Source organism: Diplotaxodon limnothrissa, linkage group LG7 (assembly GCF_057381915.1).
Source record: "Diplotaxodon limnothrissa isolate DT_005_m linkage group LG7, D_limnothrissa_male_GT1.1, whole genome shotgun sequence".
Lineage (NCBI taxonomy): Eukaryota > Metazoa > Chordata > Actinopteri > Cichliformes > Cichlidae > Diplotaxodon > Diplotaxodon limnothrissa.
In genome coordinates this window covers 6,509,640-6,529,774 of record NC_140602.1, presented here as the reverse complement: position 1 = coordinate 6,529,774, position 20,135 = coordinate 6,509,640, and the positions used below count along the sequence as shown (strand labels likewise).

General features: G+C 41.4%; 1 protein-coding gene across 2 annotated transcripts in view; it reads left to right on the top strand.

Annotated features, from left to right (window-relative positions):
• Positions 1–1,327: 1,327 nt before the first annotated feature.
• The window catches only part of ldlrad3 (low density lipoprotein receptor class A domain containing 3), a 90,848-nt gene continuing 72,040 nt past the window's right edge, over positions 1,328–20,135 (top strand). Inside the window, exon 1 of one of the 2 annotated variants that reach the window (XM_085357272.1) lies at positions 1,328–1,630. In XM_085357272.1, the coding sequence (XP_085213398.1) occupies positions 1,576–1,630 (55 nt within the window). In that variant the 5' untranslated portion in view covers positions 1,328–1,575. The remainder of the gene's footprint in view (positions 1,631–20,135) is intronic. The other variant, XM_085357273.1, reaches the window with a different exon arrangement.

Below are 20,135 nucleotides of genomic sequence, written 5' to 3'. Positions count from 1 at the left end.
GTGTTGATTGTAGTCTGGATTTCTGCTGAGGAGACTTGTGTCTGTCTTTGTTAACTGCGGGGATCTTTAAAATATTCATGCTTGCCAACAGTAAACTTTGTGGCTCCTCATGTACACCCATGAAGCACCAGGACTTGGAATGAAATGCAAAGGGCCTGAAAGGCAGCAATAGGGGGACATGAGGACAACAGGACCCTGCAGAAGCTATCAAGCTGGAATCTTTGACAAAGTTTCAACAGATCCGACTGACATGCCAGGACCCTTCCCACGGGTTTGAGTCTGCATGAAGCTCTGGCTTGATAAGGCAGTGTTTGGATGAATACAAAGTGAGCTGGAGGAGTCTGGTTTTGGGCCTCATCCAAGTCTTATGCCTCCAGGTTCGCCTGCTATCGAAATAAAGGGTTCGTTTGAAGCGAGGTTGCCTGTGTGCACAGCTGCAGTTCTATGATAAAAAGAGGTTTGATAGGTGAAGCCTCCTGTCCTTCTATCCCTCTCCCTGTCTCTTTCTAATTGAATCCAACTTACACTGGCATGCAAACACCAAAATATAGCACTAGGATTACTTTCCTTCTTACTTTCTTCCCTGTCTCTCTGTATATAGCCTACGCTTTGTGCCTGGATGCTCTGGTGCTCTGTGTGGATTGTTAAATTTTACATTTCTGCTTGTGTGGAAGTTGCTAGAGCTGAGATGGAACACCAGAAATGCAGGAGAGAACTAATCTCCTTCTGTGTGCATTTCTCAGTTTTTGTGCCAACACCACAAATTCATCCATACTTTGATTTTCTACAAGTGTTTTCCCTATTTTAACTTTCATCAGGGCTAACCATCTGTTATAAGATTGCTCCAAATAGCTCCCCCTCCTCCGTGCCATCTGCTACCATATGTATTTTTTTTAGAGTTTCAGAATATATTCATTCCTACTGAAATCAGGTAGCTATATATTTGCCTGATAGGTACAGCTGGTGTTGTTACCTTTTACTTTAACAAAGACCAATATGGTCATTTTATCCTCAGGTCCTTCTCACTTAGGGATTGTTTTTAACCTTTTTTTGGATTCTTTAATATATATATATATATTTTTTATTTGCCTTCAGTTACTTCTTTCGCTCACTTTTTCTGAACAGATTCAAAGTTAGTTAAGTCTGTTATTGCTGGAGTTACGGTCCCGCTTTTGCGCATACGGCACCGTTAGGGAACCAGTGTCCCGGACTGGCCGGCCTCTGCTCTCCCGGCTCTCTGACTCCGACTCCGCCTCTCTCTGAGCACCAACACACGAACGACCGACTACACTCAGCCTGCCTACCGCCACCTCCAGCTTTCATGCCTACCCCACCCCTCCTCCCCAAACTGGACTCCATAGTTTACGGCCGTCCCAACGAAAGCACTTCTTCCTCGCCGAATGCGCTCTTAGATTTCCGGAAGACGTCAAAGAGCCAGACTTTAAGAGCATAAACAGGCAAGAGTAGCGAAGCAAAGGAGAAGTTTTTTTTCTCCCTTTTCTTGCCCTCAGTTGTTGCCCTGCAGCGGGGCAGGACAGCAGGAGTAGGCCGGGGGGTGCACAAAAAGGCGTCCGTATGATGTGGATCTGGTACCTTCTGCTTGGTTCGGGGTCAGGCTCAAGAAGTGTTGGTAAGTTTTTCAAAGCCAGGGTGAAACTAACGTAGTTATCACGGCGCGGACACGCTTCGGTGCGAGTTCAGAGGAAGAGGGGGCGCTGATATAAAAAATTCTTAAGGACGGGCTGTGTGGTGCACTACTTTCTCCCTCGAGTTTCCTCAAAGTTAGCGAAACGACGTCTTTGAAAAGAACTTATAAGACATTTCTTTTCCCTCGACTGAACTGGACTTTGTGTGTGCGTACGCGCCAGTAAATCTGGATTATTGGCAGCAGTTTCAGAGTTTTTCGTGCATGTCGAGTGTCTCGCATTCGCTACATGTCCCCTTCACCTCTGAGACAAAGTATTTCTTTTGCTAGAGACTTCCTCCGTGGCGTGTCCGTTCACCGGGTTGTTTTGAGATGACGCCGTGGTCTCCCCCTGCTACGTTATAAGTGAGAGGTTGTTGACAGGGCGCCGTTGACAAGTCAAGCTGTTCTCCAGCCTCGCCATGGAAGCTGCACGGGGCCCGGAGAATGACGTCTTGTAGTTTATGGGACACTTGTGACAGCCACTTGTTTCTTTTACTTGGTTTAAACATGATGCAGATTTGAGCTAATGTTCACATTAGTGACGTATAATTTCCCCGGTGGTTATTACAGGATGCTCAAATGCTTCAGTGAGGACCTACAGTGAATAAATATATGACCCAGAAATAAACAGTATCAGTCACAGATAATTGGATTTGCTTTTATTGCTTTTTAATGACGAAAAAATGCGTGGCTTTTATGGAGTGTAACAGTGACAGCATTGCTGATGTTTCCAGCAGTGTGGGTTTTAGGTGGATTTTCACGGTCTCCCAGCTACAGGTGCATTAAATGGGCGTGGCTGGAAAATTTAAAAAGAGCCAAGATGCTTGTGGTGGTGATGATGATGCTTGTTTTGTCCCAGCAGAAGAAACACACACACACACACACACTCAATGTGAATAAATAAGTGGATTGTGGCTGGTGGGGTGTTGGGTATTTAATCAAAAGAAGAAGGTGGGTGAGGTGGCTGTGTTTGTTTTGGCTCTTACTCTATTTAGTCCATTGTGTGCCCCACTCCTTTCCTGTAGCCTACGCTGTTACCTGCAAGTGGAGTTTAACTGTGAAAGTTAAGTTAGCAGGATTTGATGAGGGTTACAGGCCAGTTACAGCTCTGTGTACTTGCAGTTGCCCTCTACCCACAAAATCTCATTAACCTAATTATAAACAGTATATTTTGCAATCAGTTCAGAGTCATTAAAGATGACACTTGTAACTCTTTCACAAGACGGTTGTTCTTGCATTCCTATTGGCTGAATTCGCTTTCACGTCTTCATTATAATTGGCCTGGTGCTGTGGGTTGTCACGCTGTCATGACTTCCTGGGACTCTTGAAAATAATGGAGCCGTCATTAATGTGATTAGCAACACCTGTGATTCGCTTGACATGAAAAACTGAAATGTCTGCAGTGAAGAAGAAAAATGTTTTTGCTCGTGTCACTGAAACAGAAGTGCAAATAACATTATATTAGCTTCAGACAGAGATTTAGTGTGAGCTGCCCACTCTGGTTTTCTCTGCAGGAGCAAAGGAGGATGTATCTGTGATTAATGTAAGAAATTTTCTTTCGAAATATTACGGTAGTTTGTTTTCTTTTGTATGGCTTACGTCTGCTCAGCTTTGAATAGATAAACGGTGCTTCAGTGTTTTATTAGCTCATAGCCTGACCAGGGTAATAATGTCAGCTTAATATGAGTTAGACTCTGTTTATGTGACTGTGTTGTATTGTTGTCCAAACCAGCATAAAAGCTAAAACACAGCATAGGATTTAACAATCAGTATGTGGGATACTAGGACGTTAGATAGTGGTTAGTGCTGTGCTATACTGGAAATGTTGGTCAAGTCCAAAGTAAATACAAGGTTGTGTCATAACCAACTTCTAGCAGTAGTCTTTCTCTCCTCTCTCAATAAATATTAATAATATATTTGTGTGAATGCCTCACAGCATTGATGTATGCTTTATCTTTTGGTGCTCATAACCTTTATACTTTTTCAGATATTAAGCTTTTTATGCCATTTTTTTACCCCATTTTGCTGAATGGGACAACATTATCAGTGTGATCACCAGTTTTGCTTGCTGGGCTGAGCCATGTTTTAGCTCAGTGAGATGAGCAGCCGTTCTCAGAGCAGGAGGGCCGGGTTCGAATCCTGCTTATGGCAACATTTTTTTCAGTTAACAGTTCAACTGTTTTAAGTATTTTCAACACAAATTTCAGCTTTTTCACCCCTTTTCAGCAAAATTTTCAGTCGCTTCTGCTCTTTTCAGTAGAATTTTCAACTTTTTCACCTCTTTTTTTTTTTTTTTTTTTTAAGCACAAATTCCAGCCTCTTCTGCTCTTTTCAGCAAAATTTTCAGGTTCTTCATCTCTTTTTTGCTGAACATTTAGCTTCATCACCTCTTTTCAGCACAATTTAGCTGTTTCTGCACAGTGCACATTTTTTCTCTCATCATATCTTTGTTTGAGACCAGAACTGGTTTGGCTCAGTGGGATGAACAGCCACCGTGAGATCTGGTAGCAAAGGTTCGAATTCTACTTGCGACACTTGCTGCAAGTCTTCCCTCCTTGCACTCTCCCTGCTTTCTTGACACTCTTCAGTATAGTGTTTCAAATAAAGCAGTTTTCAGCAAACAGTTCAGCTTGTACACAGTGTTTTCAGCAGATAGTTCTCCTTATGCTGTTTTCAGATTCCACTACACGGCATTCACTAGGGATGGGTATCGAAAACCGGTTCTTGTTGAGAACCGGTTCCCACTGTTTCAATTCCTTGGAATTGTTTGCCAAAATTGCAAACGATTCCCTTATCGATTCCAGTCGCCCCGAATGACGTCACCACGTTGCGGAGCGTCATTTACCTGACAGGAAACACGGCACCTAAGCGGCTCAAACGCTCAAAAGTTTGGTTATACTTTACGAGAACGGAACACAACAGGGCAACTTGCAATACTTGCAAAGTAGGTATTTCATTTAAGGGAGGAAACACTACGAATATGCAAAAGCATTTGCTCACAAAACACGCGATGACCTTAAATGAATGTCGTGATTTTAATTCCGCTCCGGACTCATGAATCTCAACCCAGCAGCAGCGGTAACGTTTGCACGTCCTCTCCCGTTAATTCAGCAGGTAAATAATCAACTAACAGTGCATATTATGTTAGTGCGATCTGCCTTATTACAAAACCTGCTATTACTGTGCATTTACATGTACAATTTTTTTCCCCCTTTAAAAAAAGAAAAAGGAAAAAAAAAAAGAATCAATAAGAGAATCGATAAAGAATCTAATCGTTAAACAGAATCAAATGGAATCGGAATCGTGAAAATCTTATCAATACCCATCCCTAGCATTCACACTGCATTTTCGCAGGAAATGCAACTTTTTCTAGTTTTAATTTGTTTTGGGGGAATGGGGAAATATGACAACATTGACTTTTGAACTTTTGGCAACAGATAATGTCACTACAGATATACAAACCTTACATTAAAAACTCTCTATATACATTGCAGATTCAGATAGTTTGTTACCTACCCTATGCCTGTAATTGTGAATGTTGAAGATCTGCAAATACTCAAATGATATTTTAGTGCATTTAATATTCTTTACACACAATAGCACAGCATTTGTCCATTAGCTACAGCCGGCTGTGACCAATGAGCTGTGAAGAATGAGTATATTACACTTTATAAATTAGTGCATAATATGTCAGTAGTTACAGAAGATTTACCTGATAATTAAGCCTTAAAGAAATGCCTCTGAGGTAATGAGGTATTGATAGTCAATAATGCAGACAATAAAATGATAATGATAACAAAAGATAATGTAGATAATGATTGTATAAAATGTTAATAATGGTAATGATTTAATAGATAATGAGCAGACAGGACATGATATGTTGAAGATAGTTTGGAGTTTCTCAGTATGACGTGCCGCTTTACCTTACTGTTCAAACTACTGATGAAGTGATCAATAATGAAAAGATGGTTAATAATTTTTGCTTAGTTTTGGTTTAGTAAATCAGGAGCTACTTATGAGGAAAGTGGTCACCTGTTTCACTGTATTTATTAGTTTCTCTAGTAATTCATCATCTGCTGTAGAGTCCTCATTTAGGAGTGTTTTGGATGTTCTGCTCATTAAGTCTTCATCAACTGTCAAGTTATTTTTTTACTTCTTTTTAACATATTCCTTTTAGTAGCAGACCAAAAACACTGCAGTCCACAGCTTAAGTTACTCACTCATTTAAGCCCAAGTCATCTTAGGTGGTTACCCTAAACCAACCCAGCCCTGTATTTTGGAGCAAAGCAGGCTTGGTTTTGAAAAAGCAATGTAGCTAGTTTTTGAGTGTACACATTATAAAGATTATTTTTCTTTGTTGAATTTTATTAAAAATAAGGTTCTAAATCTTCTAAATTCTAATGGTCAGACTTATGACTGGACTTAGGGTTAGGTTATTTTGTAACGCCTGTTTGGCCTTTAATGGCATATTTATCTATTGTCCAATAGAATTGATCCAAGTAAATTAGTCACTTACAACACTAAGAGTGGTCACATATCTATTGTTCATTTACTCTGATCTGAGTGAGTTTCTAAACTTATAGCCGTTTTCTGGTTGCCTGGTTTTGGTTTCAGGTTTCACTCTGCGTAAAAGGTTCAACAAAATAAATACAGTGTGAAGTTGCTGTGATCTGAACTAGTGAGCCCATATTACAGCTAGTTGCTATAGTTTGTTCTTTCTGTATGTCTATGGTACTCTACCGCATCCCACAATGCAACACATACCCGACTGCAGAAAGGCATTTAGTTCAAACTTGCAGTGTATACATGTTATTTGGGTCGGACTGAGATTTGTTCTTATTGCTAACAAACTGCTCAGGAGTTTGTTTGGAACTGGAAGGGGACCCTATCGTCCAACTAGTCTGGGCGTGGTTGTTTTGGTCCTTGATTAAATGTGATTACAGTGTTCACATCAGCACAAAGGAGTCACCCCAAGGAGGAAAATGAGGCGTAGTTCAATTAAAACAGATTAAATGGCAAAGGTGGAAAAACATCCTAAAACACTGAGAAGTCAACACAATTTTGGAAACTGATGACTCTGTTTCTGTGACACTTATTTACCATAAAACATAGGATTAGCTTTAAGCTTCTTTGTGTATGTTTAAGCTTTAACCTTACTTGTACTTTTTTATTAAATCCTTAGATTGCTAACCACACAAGTAAGTTCAAAGAGATGCCAAAGCCCACACCTTACTTAAGTGGGGAATTTTGAATGAAACCTCGATGCTTTACAGGTTACTGTTATTCACTGTACACTGAACTGGCTTGCTCACCCAAAGTACATGGCAGCATGCAAAATTACTGTGTGTGTGTGGGTGTGTGGTCTTGAACATTAACAACCACACCATATATTCAGCCTGACATAGCCATTTTCCTTGATCAACATAATTTGCACTCCAGTGATCACTCTGTGTTAGAAGGCCACACATAAATGCCAGGAGGTAGGTTTTTTTCCATTCATAACCAGAGAAAGACTATTCGGGTCATTTCTCTTACTGAACAGAACGACAGAATCACATTGTTTGCCGCTTATTGTGCTTTGTATTTCCTCAGTGTTTGTTCACGAAGGCAGGCCAGTTGGCCCCATAAAACTCTGCGTGTTTGTGCTTATCACTGCATGTCTTTGAAACAGGGAAGAGAGAAAGAGATGTTGTGTTGTTTTTTTCCTCCTCTGTGGCTGACTTAGCTGATATGCTTCCAGCAAAGCATGAGTATTGAAACCCAGTTTTAAACATGCTCCAGGGGTAAACTATTGAAAGGAGTATCAGTAAATGCTGTTATTATTGGTTCTTCTCTCAGCACTGGAAAAATTAGGAAAATAGAATTTGCAGGCTCATTGCCTAGGTGTGGGTGTGTTCATAAATTCAAATGGAAATGTTCAGCGCATAAATTGAACTGTTATTCAGAAATTCAACATCAGTTTCAGAGTGCCTAGAGCAGGGAGGAATTCAGTGATTTGTTGGCAACAAACGCTTTGCTTTTTTGTTTCCACCTTTTCCTCTAACAGCGTTGGTATTGGCAGTGGTAGAAATGAAATGTTTTGGGTTTTTTTTCTGTTTTATATTACTTGTCTTAACGGTAACCATCCCTACTTTCAGCCTTAGTTGCTTTTGCTCAGTATGCCTAGACTTAAAGGAGGACCAGTGTGGCTTTAATTCCCTGAGTTGTTAAACAAAGCCACATGACTGGAGTCATGTTTCAGTCCTTGGGAACAGAGCATCATTAACTGTAGTGACCACATATTGTGTGGTTTATGCCTTTTTTGTAAGTTAAACATTAATACACAATAGGGACAAATTAAAATAAAAACCTGGGGTATTCTGCTGGAATGGTTTTGGCTCACTTGTCCGGTTACAGGGACATTTAATCAACACAAAGCTATTTTTATTGTCTTTATCCAGTGATGAAGATGTTGTGATCGTCAGTGCCACCCATACAAAAATGCAGTAAGTATTGAATGTTTTGACGAACATCAAAATGCAGTCGGTTAAATCCTATGGCCTTTGCAGTCACCAGGAGGCCCATGTATAAACAGTGTTTACAAACCGGAACAGCGTGTCTCTATTTCCTCCCCAAAACTAGTGTTTATAGAGGAAAAACATGCAGCAGAAATGTGCAGACCTCCCGCATACTTTAAACCACGCACATGTACACACACTTTTGGCCGTAAATCTACAAAGACATTTCTGCATCTAACTCTAAAACCTCAAAACCAACATGGCTACAGATGCACTACTAACATTGAGACTTCAAAATACAGTGGACAAAGCCAGTGGCTGATGTTGTGCATCTTTTTATATACAGTCTGTGGTTGATGCCAGTGCCAAAAGCAAGTCACTGTCGATAGACTTAGGCTTGGCACAAAAACGGTTTTGGTTCTCTATAGAAACAACAGATCTCTTTGACCCTTTTAGGGCTTTAAACTTGCCTTATTTATGGCGTGGCACAGATGGTTGCACTGCAACCTGTCAGCTGGGCTTCACCTTAGATAATTCAACTCACTGAACTGAAATTTGTGATTTTGCCTGGTGTTAGTGCCTTTTAGACTATTTTTTAACTCCAAAAGGACTACTGAGCTTATACCATTGCAAAGCATCTAACAATGCAATATGTGATATTTTGCTGAAGTAAACATCCCAAAAATTATTTTCAAATCTGAAGATGTGACAAAATAATTAATATTTGCAGATAACTTATATCACAGAGTTAGTGCTGAAGTGACGTGTATACTGCAGGACATTTACAAATAAGGGATTTGTACATAGTTGGACCTTTTGGCTGTTATGTGTGTTCCCTCCATGGGAAATGTATGTGCTCTGTCCTGTTTCTTCGAGCAGCTCTGATCTAGAAGTCATGATGCTAAATATTTCATGAATCCTTGTGTATGTGTATTGGAGGAGAGGAAGAAAAAGTATAGTGGAAAAAGTTAGGAAACAGCACATTATACAGTACCGTGCAACAATCTTGAGCTACCCCTCATTTCTTTATACTTTGGCTCCAAGGAGCCAGACTTTCTTGTATTTTTAAAAGTGTTCTTGAGCAAAAGGCCCCCAGGCTTTTTCACTCATTTTCTAGTCCTTGTACCTGTTTTCAGGTAGATTGTTAAGCCACTAAACACTGACCTGTGACTCATTCAAGGCTGAGCCAGTGTTGTTCCTACATATAACAGAAAACTGACAAAGAATATTTTAAATGGTATCTTTAGACATTTTTTACTAGTAACCTGTCACAAAACACAAATTGCTCCACTCCAATTTCTTTAGTTGAGAAATGCCAAGCATAGCAAAAAAAGAATATTTATGCATAGACAAGGTAATTCCCACAAGTTTGCATATCTCAGCATGGTGTACAATGTGGCCTTAGAAAGTCTGAGGAAACTAGATAAGTGGAGGGAAGAATAAAAAGTGGCATACCTAAAAACTATCTACAGCAGATGAACAGTATCTGAAGGTTGTGTCCTTAAGAAATAGGGGGGGGGGGGAAGTCCAAGACATGAAACAGGAACTAAGAGATTCATCTGGCCCTTTAGTTGATCCATCTGTTTGCTGAAGCCTCATCAGAAATCGAGTCATTGGAAGGTTGGCTGTCAAGGAGCCATTATTAAGGAAGGGAAACTGGGAGAAAAGGCTTGAGGTATGCCACATTACACGAGAACTGGACTAAAAAAACACGTCTTATGGAGTGATCCGAGTTTTGGTTCAAAACATAATCAATATGTCTGTAGGATGTAAGGAAAGAGACAATGTTGTAAGAGTCTGCAAGTGGAGGCTCTGTCATGGCTCTGCCTGACTGGCAACAGCCTTCATTTTTTTGTATAACAATGATACCAAACACACTGCCAATGCAATAAAACGTACACGATAGGTGACCACACAGTGGAACACTAACAGTCGTGTACTGGCCTCCCCAGAGCCTCAGCAGCATTGAAGCAGTATGTGATTATCTTGTCTGTTGTTCTGTTCTTGGAAATGGAATAAAGGGCAAAGAAATGAAGGGTGGATCAAGACTTTTGCACAGTGCTATGTATTGATTTTGGATTGTTCTTAACTTGTTTCTGTTTATTTACTGATTTGAGCTGTTTAAATGAAAATATGTAGTTTTTCTTTTGTCACCCCAAGAATATGGCATTTTCACTTTTACAGTATATACTGCCAATAGTTATTCCTGGTGGGGTCAACCTTGAATATAGTTTGTGCTAGACATTGATTGTAGCTGTCTGCAGTGCCAGAGCCATAAAGTAGTTTGAGATGTGCTCAGAACTTTGTTTAAGCACTGAATGTTTCTGTAGCATTTTTAAGACTGCTGCAGTGTCTTAGTGACTTTTTTATAGCACATACACACATATTGTAGCAGCTAAGAGGAGAGCAGGTTTTCCCATTCCTGTCAAGTCTGACACTAGTCTGTTATAAAACAGTCACATTTCACACCTTTTATATTTTAGTTTTTCCTGGAGGTGAGGTAGATGAACTTAGGAACCCTGCATGTTTTTAATAAATCCCGCTCGTGGGTCACCGTTATTAGTTCAAACAGCTCATTCCTCTTTATTGATATCCCATTGTTTTATGATTTTTAATAATCTTTTACTGTGAAGACACTCTTCACACTGTGACATTGATGGAGCTCCAGAACAGCGTTCATTCGCTTTGTGAACTAGCAAAACACTCACAATGTGCTCAGTTACAGCTTAGGTGGGAAAGAAATGATCAGCAGAGCACTCATGTCTGACGTTCATAGTGTATGTAATCTAAATTAAGAAATTTTACTGCAGAAATAAAAGCTGCAATGCAATTTCAAATGGAGTTTATCCATCGATCTGTATCGTTTTGTCTAATGTATATAAACTGGAACAAGAAAGCAGTAAATTGCCAAACTGAGCTTCTCCAAGGGAGGTTTGTGAAATGCAAAGAGTTGCAGTCTGGCCATATTAGCTATGTCTATCAGGTTTTGTACGATAACAATGACAACCCTGATGTACAGTAAATGTATGTATAAATATAACCTGTTTATACTGTGGAGCCCTGAGGACAGTTAAGCTTGCACACTTGCTGATTTTAAATGTCAAAGTATCAGGAAGCCTGCCTATGTTTGCTCTTCCAGTGCAGGACTCACAGTGGACTGTAATTGTTAGCTGATCGAGTTGGATGGATGTCGAGTCTGCTACAGTTTTTTTTTGTTTTGTTTTTCCATGACTGGGTTTGAGGTGTCAGAATCAGACTGTGTTGTTGTCAGTACGTTGAGTCTTGTTGAAATTTTTGAATTTTTAAAATGTTTGACCTTGAACAGCTTCCAGTGTTATTACTTCAGACCAGAAATGCACACTGCTCTGGATATGAACCCTAAGCTGAATAGAGATTACATTGTTTGGATCTTAAACAGCTTTGGCTCGATCCACCCGCTCACCTTGGTTTCTCTACTTTCATCCTCATCCAAGGTGCTCCCTGTGAGAGCAGAATGACCTGCTGTATGTGTCCCCTGTGTTGCTCTGCCTCCTATCACACAGGGAAGAGATCCTGGCATGCTGACAGCTGGCTCCCCTGCTGTCCCATGTGATCAGCAGTCATTTGCTGTACTTTGTCTCACGGCCACAATGGGAGCCAGTGTGGACACTGACAGGCTATTTTGGACTGAAATTCCACCATCCCACTGTCAAACCAAACAAACTCTACCTTAAAGGTCAACAAAAACCCACAGAGAAAAATGGATACCATCAGGGCAGCTGATACTTTGTTTGTTAGTGGAACTATGTGAAAATATATGGGGTGTAAGCGCAGTTACATGTTGCTGGGTTCATGTGAATTTGACTTGAGATATATGGAAAAAAATTGTACTTAATTATCTCTTGTTGATTTAGTTTTCCATGCCTGCATTTCCTTTCTACTCTTTCCTTTTTTGCCACCTTTATTACAAGATGTACATATTAGCTACCAAATGCCTGTGGTGAAAATTATGCAGCACTAAACCTTTGTGTGTGTACATCTTTAACCTCACACATAATTGTTTTAAAATAATTACACAGCCCTGGCAGTTTCATCATTCTGTTGAGTGGCCCAGCTCCATCCACCAGATTTGGAAGCTGCAATTAGGTGCAATTTTCCAAACATGTAATCATAAGAAAAATGTTCATTTCAACTAGATGATGTTTTTGATTGCAATCACATAGACATTTATTTCCCCTGCTGGTATCTTTTGTGCACCAACTGTGAGTACATGAGCATTTAGTGTCTTGTGATAAATATGCAAATTGTCTTAATAGCTTTGTAGGTGAACGCTGTTTTCAAAGCAAAGCGTTACCGCTAATGTATTCATTGACAGGATTAGATTAATCTTTAGGATTATGAAGACAGTTAATGGAACTCTTTTCTTCTTGTATTACACCTCACAGTAATTTAGGATTGCTCAGTAGGTCAAGAGTTCACAGCTGAAACTAAAACAAGAGAAATGCTGGCTCAGGAAACAAGCCTCACATTTATAATTGAGGTGCTACAGAGTGTGAAATTTACACACTCTATGTCTTACTAATAGAAATCTGCCAGATTCTAGATTTAAGAGTGAATATTATCGCCTTGGAGGTTTTTGAATGCCATTATGTGACATATTTCCGTAACTTGTGTTTGACTAGGCCTGACAGAGTGGGAGAAAGGGACAGCTAAACCTCAGGTACTCTGATATCTACTCTTATCTACGAGGAAAAGCACAAGGGAGCGATCTGACCGCAGTTCTTTTCGCACCAGATTGACATTTACTTGACAGTGCCAATTGAAGCCTCTTCACCTATTACTGCGTGCTCACTCACACGGACACACGTTTTGATTTAGAAAGCTCTCAGGTGAAATTCCAATCTAGAGACATAAAAGCTATTATGCAGTTGATGCTATTTCTCCAGGCGAGTGCGTAAATGAGCAAATAAGATCAATCTCAATTCGTCCGACCTGAAGTAATTGCTTATTTGTCACAATTAATTTCAGAGCCTTGACTCAAGACCCCATGATATTGATATTGAATGTCTTCATTATTACCTGCTCCTGAAATGAATCTGAATCTGAAGAATTAGTTTCTGTGTTGAATGGATGATTAAAAAGGTCAAGAAGGAGAGAGAAGTCATGCAGAAACTGGACGTTTGAAGTATGCAGAGGAGCACTAACTCCACCTCTGTCACGTCACAAATATGGCTTAACCCCTGAGCTGTCAGCACCTTGCTTTGGGTGTGCACACTTTATTCCCCACATTTGTCTTTCTTCTCTGCCAGTTATCATTCCTGTGAGCCAGTGCATGCTGCTGTGTTTGTGGAGGTATAAGGTGTAGAGTGTATGTGCAATATGTACAAAGGGTAATCCTCTCTTGGAAAGGAACCAGAGGAGGCGAGGCGCTCATCTTCACAGGAACTAATCACCCGATCCCGCCTGCTGTTTACAGGCAGTCTTGCCAGCCAAAATCAAATGCAAAGCCCATGTTAATTGCCTTAATGCTGCTTCCCTGTCAACCATGGCTTGGCAGCGGCCTTCAGCACCGGGCCACAAAATAAATTCTTTTTTTTTTAATTCATCAATGAATGCCAAAGACAAAAGGGAGTTCTGCTCCCCAGGAATGCAAAGTAGAATCAGTTTTTATTTACTCAAATTTAAAAGCAAGGAAAGCAGAACAGATCTATGGGAGGGCGAATGAAAGTGGAGGTTGTTATCATATGAAATGGGGGCAAAGCATGAAGTTCAGACCTATCTTAGGTCATTATAAGACCAGAACTATTAGTCTTACTAGGGTCTAGTGCAGGGGTGGCCAACCAGTCAGAGACCAAGAGCCACTTTTTTTTTTTTACTGTGTTACCGCAAAGGGCCACATCATACGCATGGGCACACATGAACATCACCCATCATTTCCTCCCTCTCTCTCTGTCACACACACACACACACACACACACACACACACACACACACAAAATACACACATCTCTGCTCAGCCAGATTTATTGTAAATGTCACACACCAACATGATAATGACAGAAATGGACTCCTCCAGTACTAAAACCACAGGCCAGTCATTTTCAACAATGAACATTGTGTTCACTGTGGGGCGATCGTGGCTCAAGAGTTGGGAGTTCGCCTTGTAATCGGAAGGTTGCCGGTTCGAGCCCCAGCTTGGACAGCCTCGGTCGTTGTGTCCTTGGGCAAGACACTTCACCCGTTGCCTACTGGTGGTGGTCAGAGGGCCTGGTGGCGCCAGTGTCCGGCAGCCTCGCCTCTGTCAGTGCGCCCCAGGGTGGCTGTGGCTACAATGTAGCTTACCATCACCAGTGTGTGAATGTGTGCGTGAATGGGTGGATGACTGGATATGTAAAGCGCTTTGGGGTCCTTAGGGACTAGAAAAGCGCTATATAAATACAGGCCATTTACCATTTACCATTTCACTGTCTCACACACACAAACTCTCAGTTCAACCGAGTCCACAAACAAAAATATAATAATCTACAATAGCATTTACTTTTACAATGCATGTTGTTTAGTGGGACTTCTAGCATTCCTTGCCTTGAACAATCCTCTTCAAACCTGGCTTGTATTCCGTTGTTGCCACTCGAAGCAATTCTTTCACATGAGTGTCAGTCAGAACAGATCGATGCTTTGATTTCACATGTTTTAGGGTAGAAAACACAGACTCGCAGACGTATGTTGACCCAAACATTGACAGTATCTTAAGCACAGCCCGTTTGACATTGGGGTATTTTTCCATTGGCACACTTTTCCAGAACTCAATGGTCCCTTCCCTTAAAGCAGGTTTCAATTGGTCCTCCTCACAAAGATCGATCATCTCCAACTCAGCCGCAGCTTCATCTGTGACTAGCGGGACTTTCAAACAGCCGGTCTCTGCATTAAATGGGTCGACGAGGAACGTAATCTGTGGCCTTTTCAATTGTAGATCATGGAACCGGGTCACAAAGCTTTCGTGCAAGTTTTCAATCAGTGTTGCATATCTGGCTCTTTGCTTACTCAGGGCAGCGCTGGCGACTTGCCCGCTGGCTTTTAGCAGAGTGGGAAAATGCGTTAAATCTCCCTTTTGAATATGTGTCTTGAACAGCTTCAGTTTGTTGACAAACGCAAACACACTTTGCACCAGGTCAGCATTTTTAACTTACCCTGCAGGGTCAGGGTCAGTCTGTCCAAGTGACACAGCATGTCGACCAAAAAGGCCAGATCCATAATCCACTTGAGGTCCGAGAGCTCGGGATAGTCCTTGTCCTTCTCTTCCAGTTTCACGGCATTCAAAAGCTCAAAGAAGCGAGAGAGTACCTGGCCTTTTGACCTGCCACCTCACAGTGCAGTGCAGCGGCAGGTCACCTGGAAGCCCTTGGTCCAGCTCAGCGATGAGATTCTTGAATTGCATGTGGTTAAGCGCATATGTGCGGATATAATTGACGATTTCCATCACAGGCTTCATGATGTTATCTAAATTCAATGATTTAGACACGAGTTGCTCCATGTGGATGATGCAGTGGAAATTCCAAAAGTCAGGAATAGTTTGGTCAGCTTTGCACAGCCCCACAAGCCCGTTCACAGATCCCATCATGGCTGGTGCTCCATCCGTGGCTATTGCAGTTAATTTCGTTATGGGCAGATTTTCTTTTTCTAATGCAGCCATCACGGTTTTCACATCTATGCCACGGGTTCTGTCTTTTAATGGCACAATATCCAGGAGTTCTTCTTTGATCACACAATCGTTTGACACAGACCGTGCAAATATTGCCAACTGAGGCTTGTCTTGTATAAAACAACTCTCATCCAATGCGACACTAAAATACTCACATGCTTGAAGGTCAGAGTGCAACTGTGATTCAATAGCCGTGTTAATGTCCGATATTCTGTGTTCAACAGTGTGGCAGGACAGTTGGACGTCTGATACCATGCGTTTTAATTTGCCGTTTTCAGGAGACAAGATCTCAACAACGTCACTGAGGCATTTTTTAACAAACTCCCCTTCATTGTATGACTTTTTAGCCCGTGCAATGTTCCAAGCCAGCTGATAGGATGCGAGCGTTATGGTCTCTGACCGCTTCGTAAATTTTTGGAAAAACTGTATCTGCTTTTCTGCCTGACTTTTCAAAGTGGCCAACTCGTGCTTGCGAAGTTCAGTCCCTTTTGGAAATTCGAGGTCGATGTTAGCATGGAGTGAGCTGAAGTGGCGCTGAAGCTTTGAAGCTTTGAAATGCGCTAATGACGTCTGACATATAAGGCAGAATGGCTTGCCATTGCGTTCAACAAAAAAAAAAAAAACTCTCCCACTCTGTTAAAAACGTCCTGTGTTCATCTTCATATTTTTCTTTTTGCTTTGCATTTTTTCCTGCCATTTTAAGGGCGAACTTGCTCCTACTGGGAAACTTTGCAGTATTTTCATCTCACACACATGCACATTTGATGAAAATACCGTATTGAACTCAAGCGATGCAAACGCGCACATTTTAAAACAACAACACAAAAAAAACCCCGTACCAAACACAAACTTTGATATGAACGTATCAGGCAAAGAGCCGCATACGGCTCGAGAGCGGCGGGTTGGCCACCCCTGGTCTAGTGTGTCAGAGATGGTAATTGAGCCTGTCTCTGTATAGCCTGCTCTAATGAGAAGCTGCAGGCCTTGGGGTGACTAATTTCTCCTATGCTCAGAACGATATGTCAGGCTGGCTGTCCTGTGTCTAATGACTCCAGATACTTAATGAAGGATCGGTGAGATTTCCAGAAACATGAATGAACCGTTTATATTAATGTACTTCATAGTGCACTTGGGAGACTTGCAAACTCAAAGGCTTTTGATGTCCTCAAAGTGCACTTTGCTTATAGATATATATCCAGACAGAGCAGAGGCAAATTAAAGCAAAAATCTTAAACCTTGACCTCAGCATAGCGTGGGGATCTGACTCAGCTTAGCTGTGGGGAACATTTTGCCGGCACTGTGTATTAAAGTATTATCAAGGAGCAGTAGGTTTCTAAGTTTTAAGGAATTATATAATAAGGTAAGTAGCATATCAAGGCTAGACAAAGCTATATTTGCTTGGCAAAGTATAGCATGTTCACCACTTCATCAGTTGGTGATCTGATCTCTCTGCAGCTAAATTCCCTAAGTGACAGTGTCTCAGTAACCACATCCTCATGAATTCAGTTCAGTTCGATTTTAGTTTTATGGCACTAATCACAACAACAGTCTCCCCAAGGTGATTTATATTGTAAAGAAAAAGACCCTACAATAATAAAGAGAAAACTGCAAGAATCAACAATCCTGCAACAATCAAACTGGAGATGCTTTGACCTGTATGAGTTGTCTACACAGCCCTGGACAGAGTTGAACATGTCTTATACAGAAACCAGTGAAGCTGGTAAACATCACATTTCACTGTCATGTGATTCTCATCTCCACCGTGTCCGCCATGGGTCAGGAGCTCTTATGTCCTGAAGGAGCAGCACAGCAGCTGATTATGATGGATTATGATAGATCCCTCCTTGACTGTCCTCTGCAGCTAGTCGCACATTCCCCGACTGCATTTTCACACCCTCACACACGTAAATGTTCACAATGGTGACACTTTGAAAGACACTCTGCAACAGAATGATCTTTTTACCCACTGGCGAGCATAGACCATACAGTAACACATTCTTTATAAAATCGCTGTATGAAAGTACAATGATAATGCAGTGCCACTGATCAGTAATACATAGTTCTGAACCTAATTAACTCGCCACAAACTCAGATGAAAGCTCACAAACCCACTGGGAAAAGGAGAAAAAAATCTAAAAGCAGACCCAGAGAAGGAGAGCCGCTTTCACAGCAGGCCATTTGTTTTGATTTTGTTTGGTGTCTTTACCGGTGCTGTGCAGAACACTTTGAGTAGTGCATCTCTGTCAGATCAGCCACCTCCTCCACCCACAACCACCACCCCTCGTTCCATTACCACAGATGGAGTTAGTGTAGCAGCCATGATGAGAAATGAGGTGGATGGCACTAATCGCCGGTGCAGATTGATGTACGTTCAGTCACCTGGTCAACAAGCCGCTAAAGAAAACAGATGTAGAGCAAAGGCCATCAGTGATGGCTAAAGTGGGAGAATGTCAGCGTAGATGGTGATATTGACCCAGGGGAGGCTGTAAGAGATTTCACGTCGCTGGATGCCGTGACTCTGCATACGATACTGAGCAGCAGGTGCACTGGCGTGTTACATGGAGAAAAGCAAATGGTTGCCCTAATGTACTCTGAGAGTACTTTTTAGGCATTGCCATGACAACATAGAGGACTAGGGCTCTGCACTATGTAAGAGAATTACAGGTCTAAGTAAAACAAAGGGGAAGTGAAGCCAGAGCAAGTGGGCTCACCAGCAGAGGAGAATTAAGTGGCAGCCAGAAAAACAAGGCGGGGGTTGGTTGGTTGGGGGGGGGGGGTGAAATTGTAGTAACGTGGTAGTGATTTAGTCACATCCACTTTTTATCACACAGGAAGGCTAAACGCTTATCAGAGAGCAATAGAAAGCAGGGCTGCATAGCATATCTTTTCAGCATCAACATTGCGATGTTCCCATGGGCAGCAGTAATCGCACTATGTCCCCTCAGTGAGGCCAATTTACTTAAGCATTTCATGCTATAACTGCTGTGACATTAAAAGACTCACATGGTTCTCATTTTCCATGACTAACCTAAAAAAGAAGTTGGCCTGATATAAAATTATTTACTTAGATTTAAGGATTCTTGGATATATCAAATTACTGTTCTTTATTTTTAGAACAATGGGTCTGCAATCTCACCGCAGAGGAGCAGGAGAGATGCTTAGAAAAGGGAAGATTTGGTTTCAAAAAGAAAAGCAATAAATTGGCGGGGTGAGTCAGTTTACTCAACCGGCGGCTGCTGAACCATGCTGTTCTATTAGACTCTGTTGTTTTATTATTATTCTTTAGGTGCACGCTGAGACATCTGAACCATATCACTTTTTCAGTTTTTGTCCAGTATACTGTGGCGTTAATAGAAAGTGAGATATCCCTAACCTGTTCGCTCATGGCCTTTACTGTAATTAACAGGTAGGGGAAAAGGGTCACCTGGAATTGAGCAGTGACCTTCTTCCTTATCACCAGTCATGTTTTTCTATGAACATTATTTCGTATGCGAGTCGCCGTTTTTGGAGGTAGCACACTGACTGAAGTCTTATTGGAGTGACCTTTAGTTACGGCATCAGATGCCGTTTTGTGAACTACACATACACCTTCTACTTTTTAAAATGTCGTCCTCATTTCACTTTATACTACCATTTGGCCGAGTGGATTTAACATTATACAGAGAAGACAGACATTGGAAATGGACTACAGTCAAGAGTCACCTGTACTATTTCCTTCATCATATCTGCATTGGGGGGGGAAAGTGTTTTCATTGTACTGCCCTGATGGTTTCCCCTCTTTGACCCTTCACTTGAGTCTAACGTCTATCCCACGTACCTTTATTTTTTCTCCCTCTCGCCTTTGTGTTTCTCTGTCACTCTCTTTGGCCCGTTACATTTGGCAGATATAGTCAATTCACACTCATTTTCAAGCCCTGAAGTGACTCCATGGCCTGGCTACACAATTAGGAGCTCATTACTTGCTAATACATAGACTAGAAGACAGACAAAGGCAGTCTGCTTTTTTGTTGTGCTCCTTGCTTCCATCATTTTATATCTCTTTCTCCCCAGGCACTTTTTCTTCTCACTTCTCTCATCTCACCCTCTGCTACAATACATCTTCTCCATGGTGTATAATGAGCTTGTGTGTGCTAAGAAGAATTAATAGTTCAATTTCCATCGCTTAAGCATTGTTTTTGTGAAAATGGATATACTCTCAGCCCTTACACCTAAGACCAGGGGTGCTCAATACGTCGATCGCGATCGACCAGTCGATCGCAAAGGTAGTATTGGT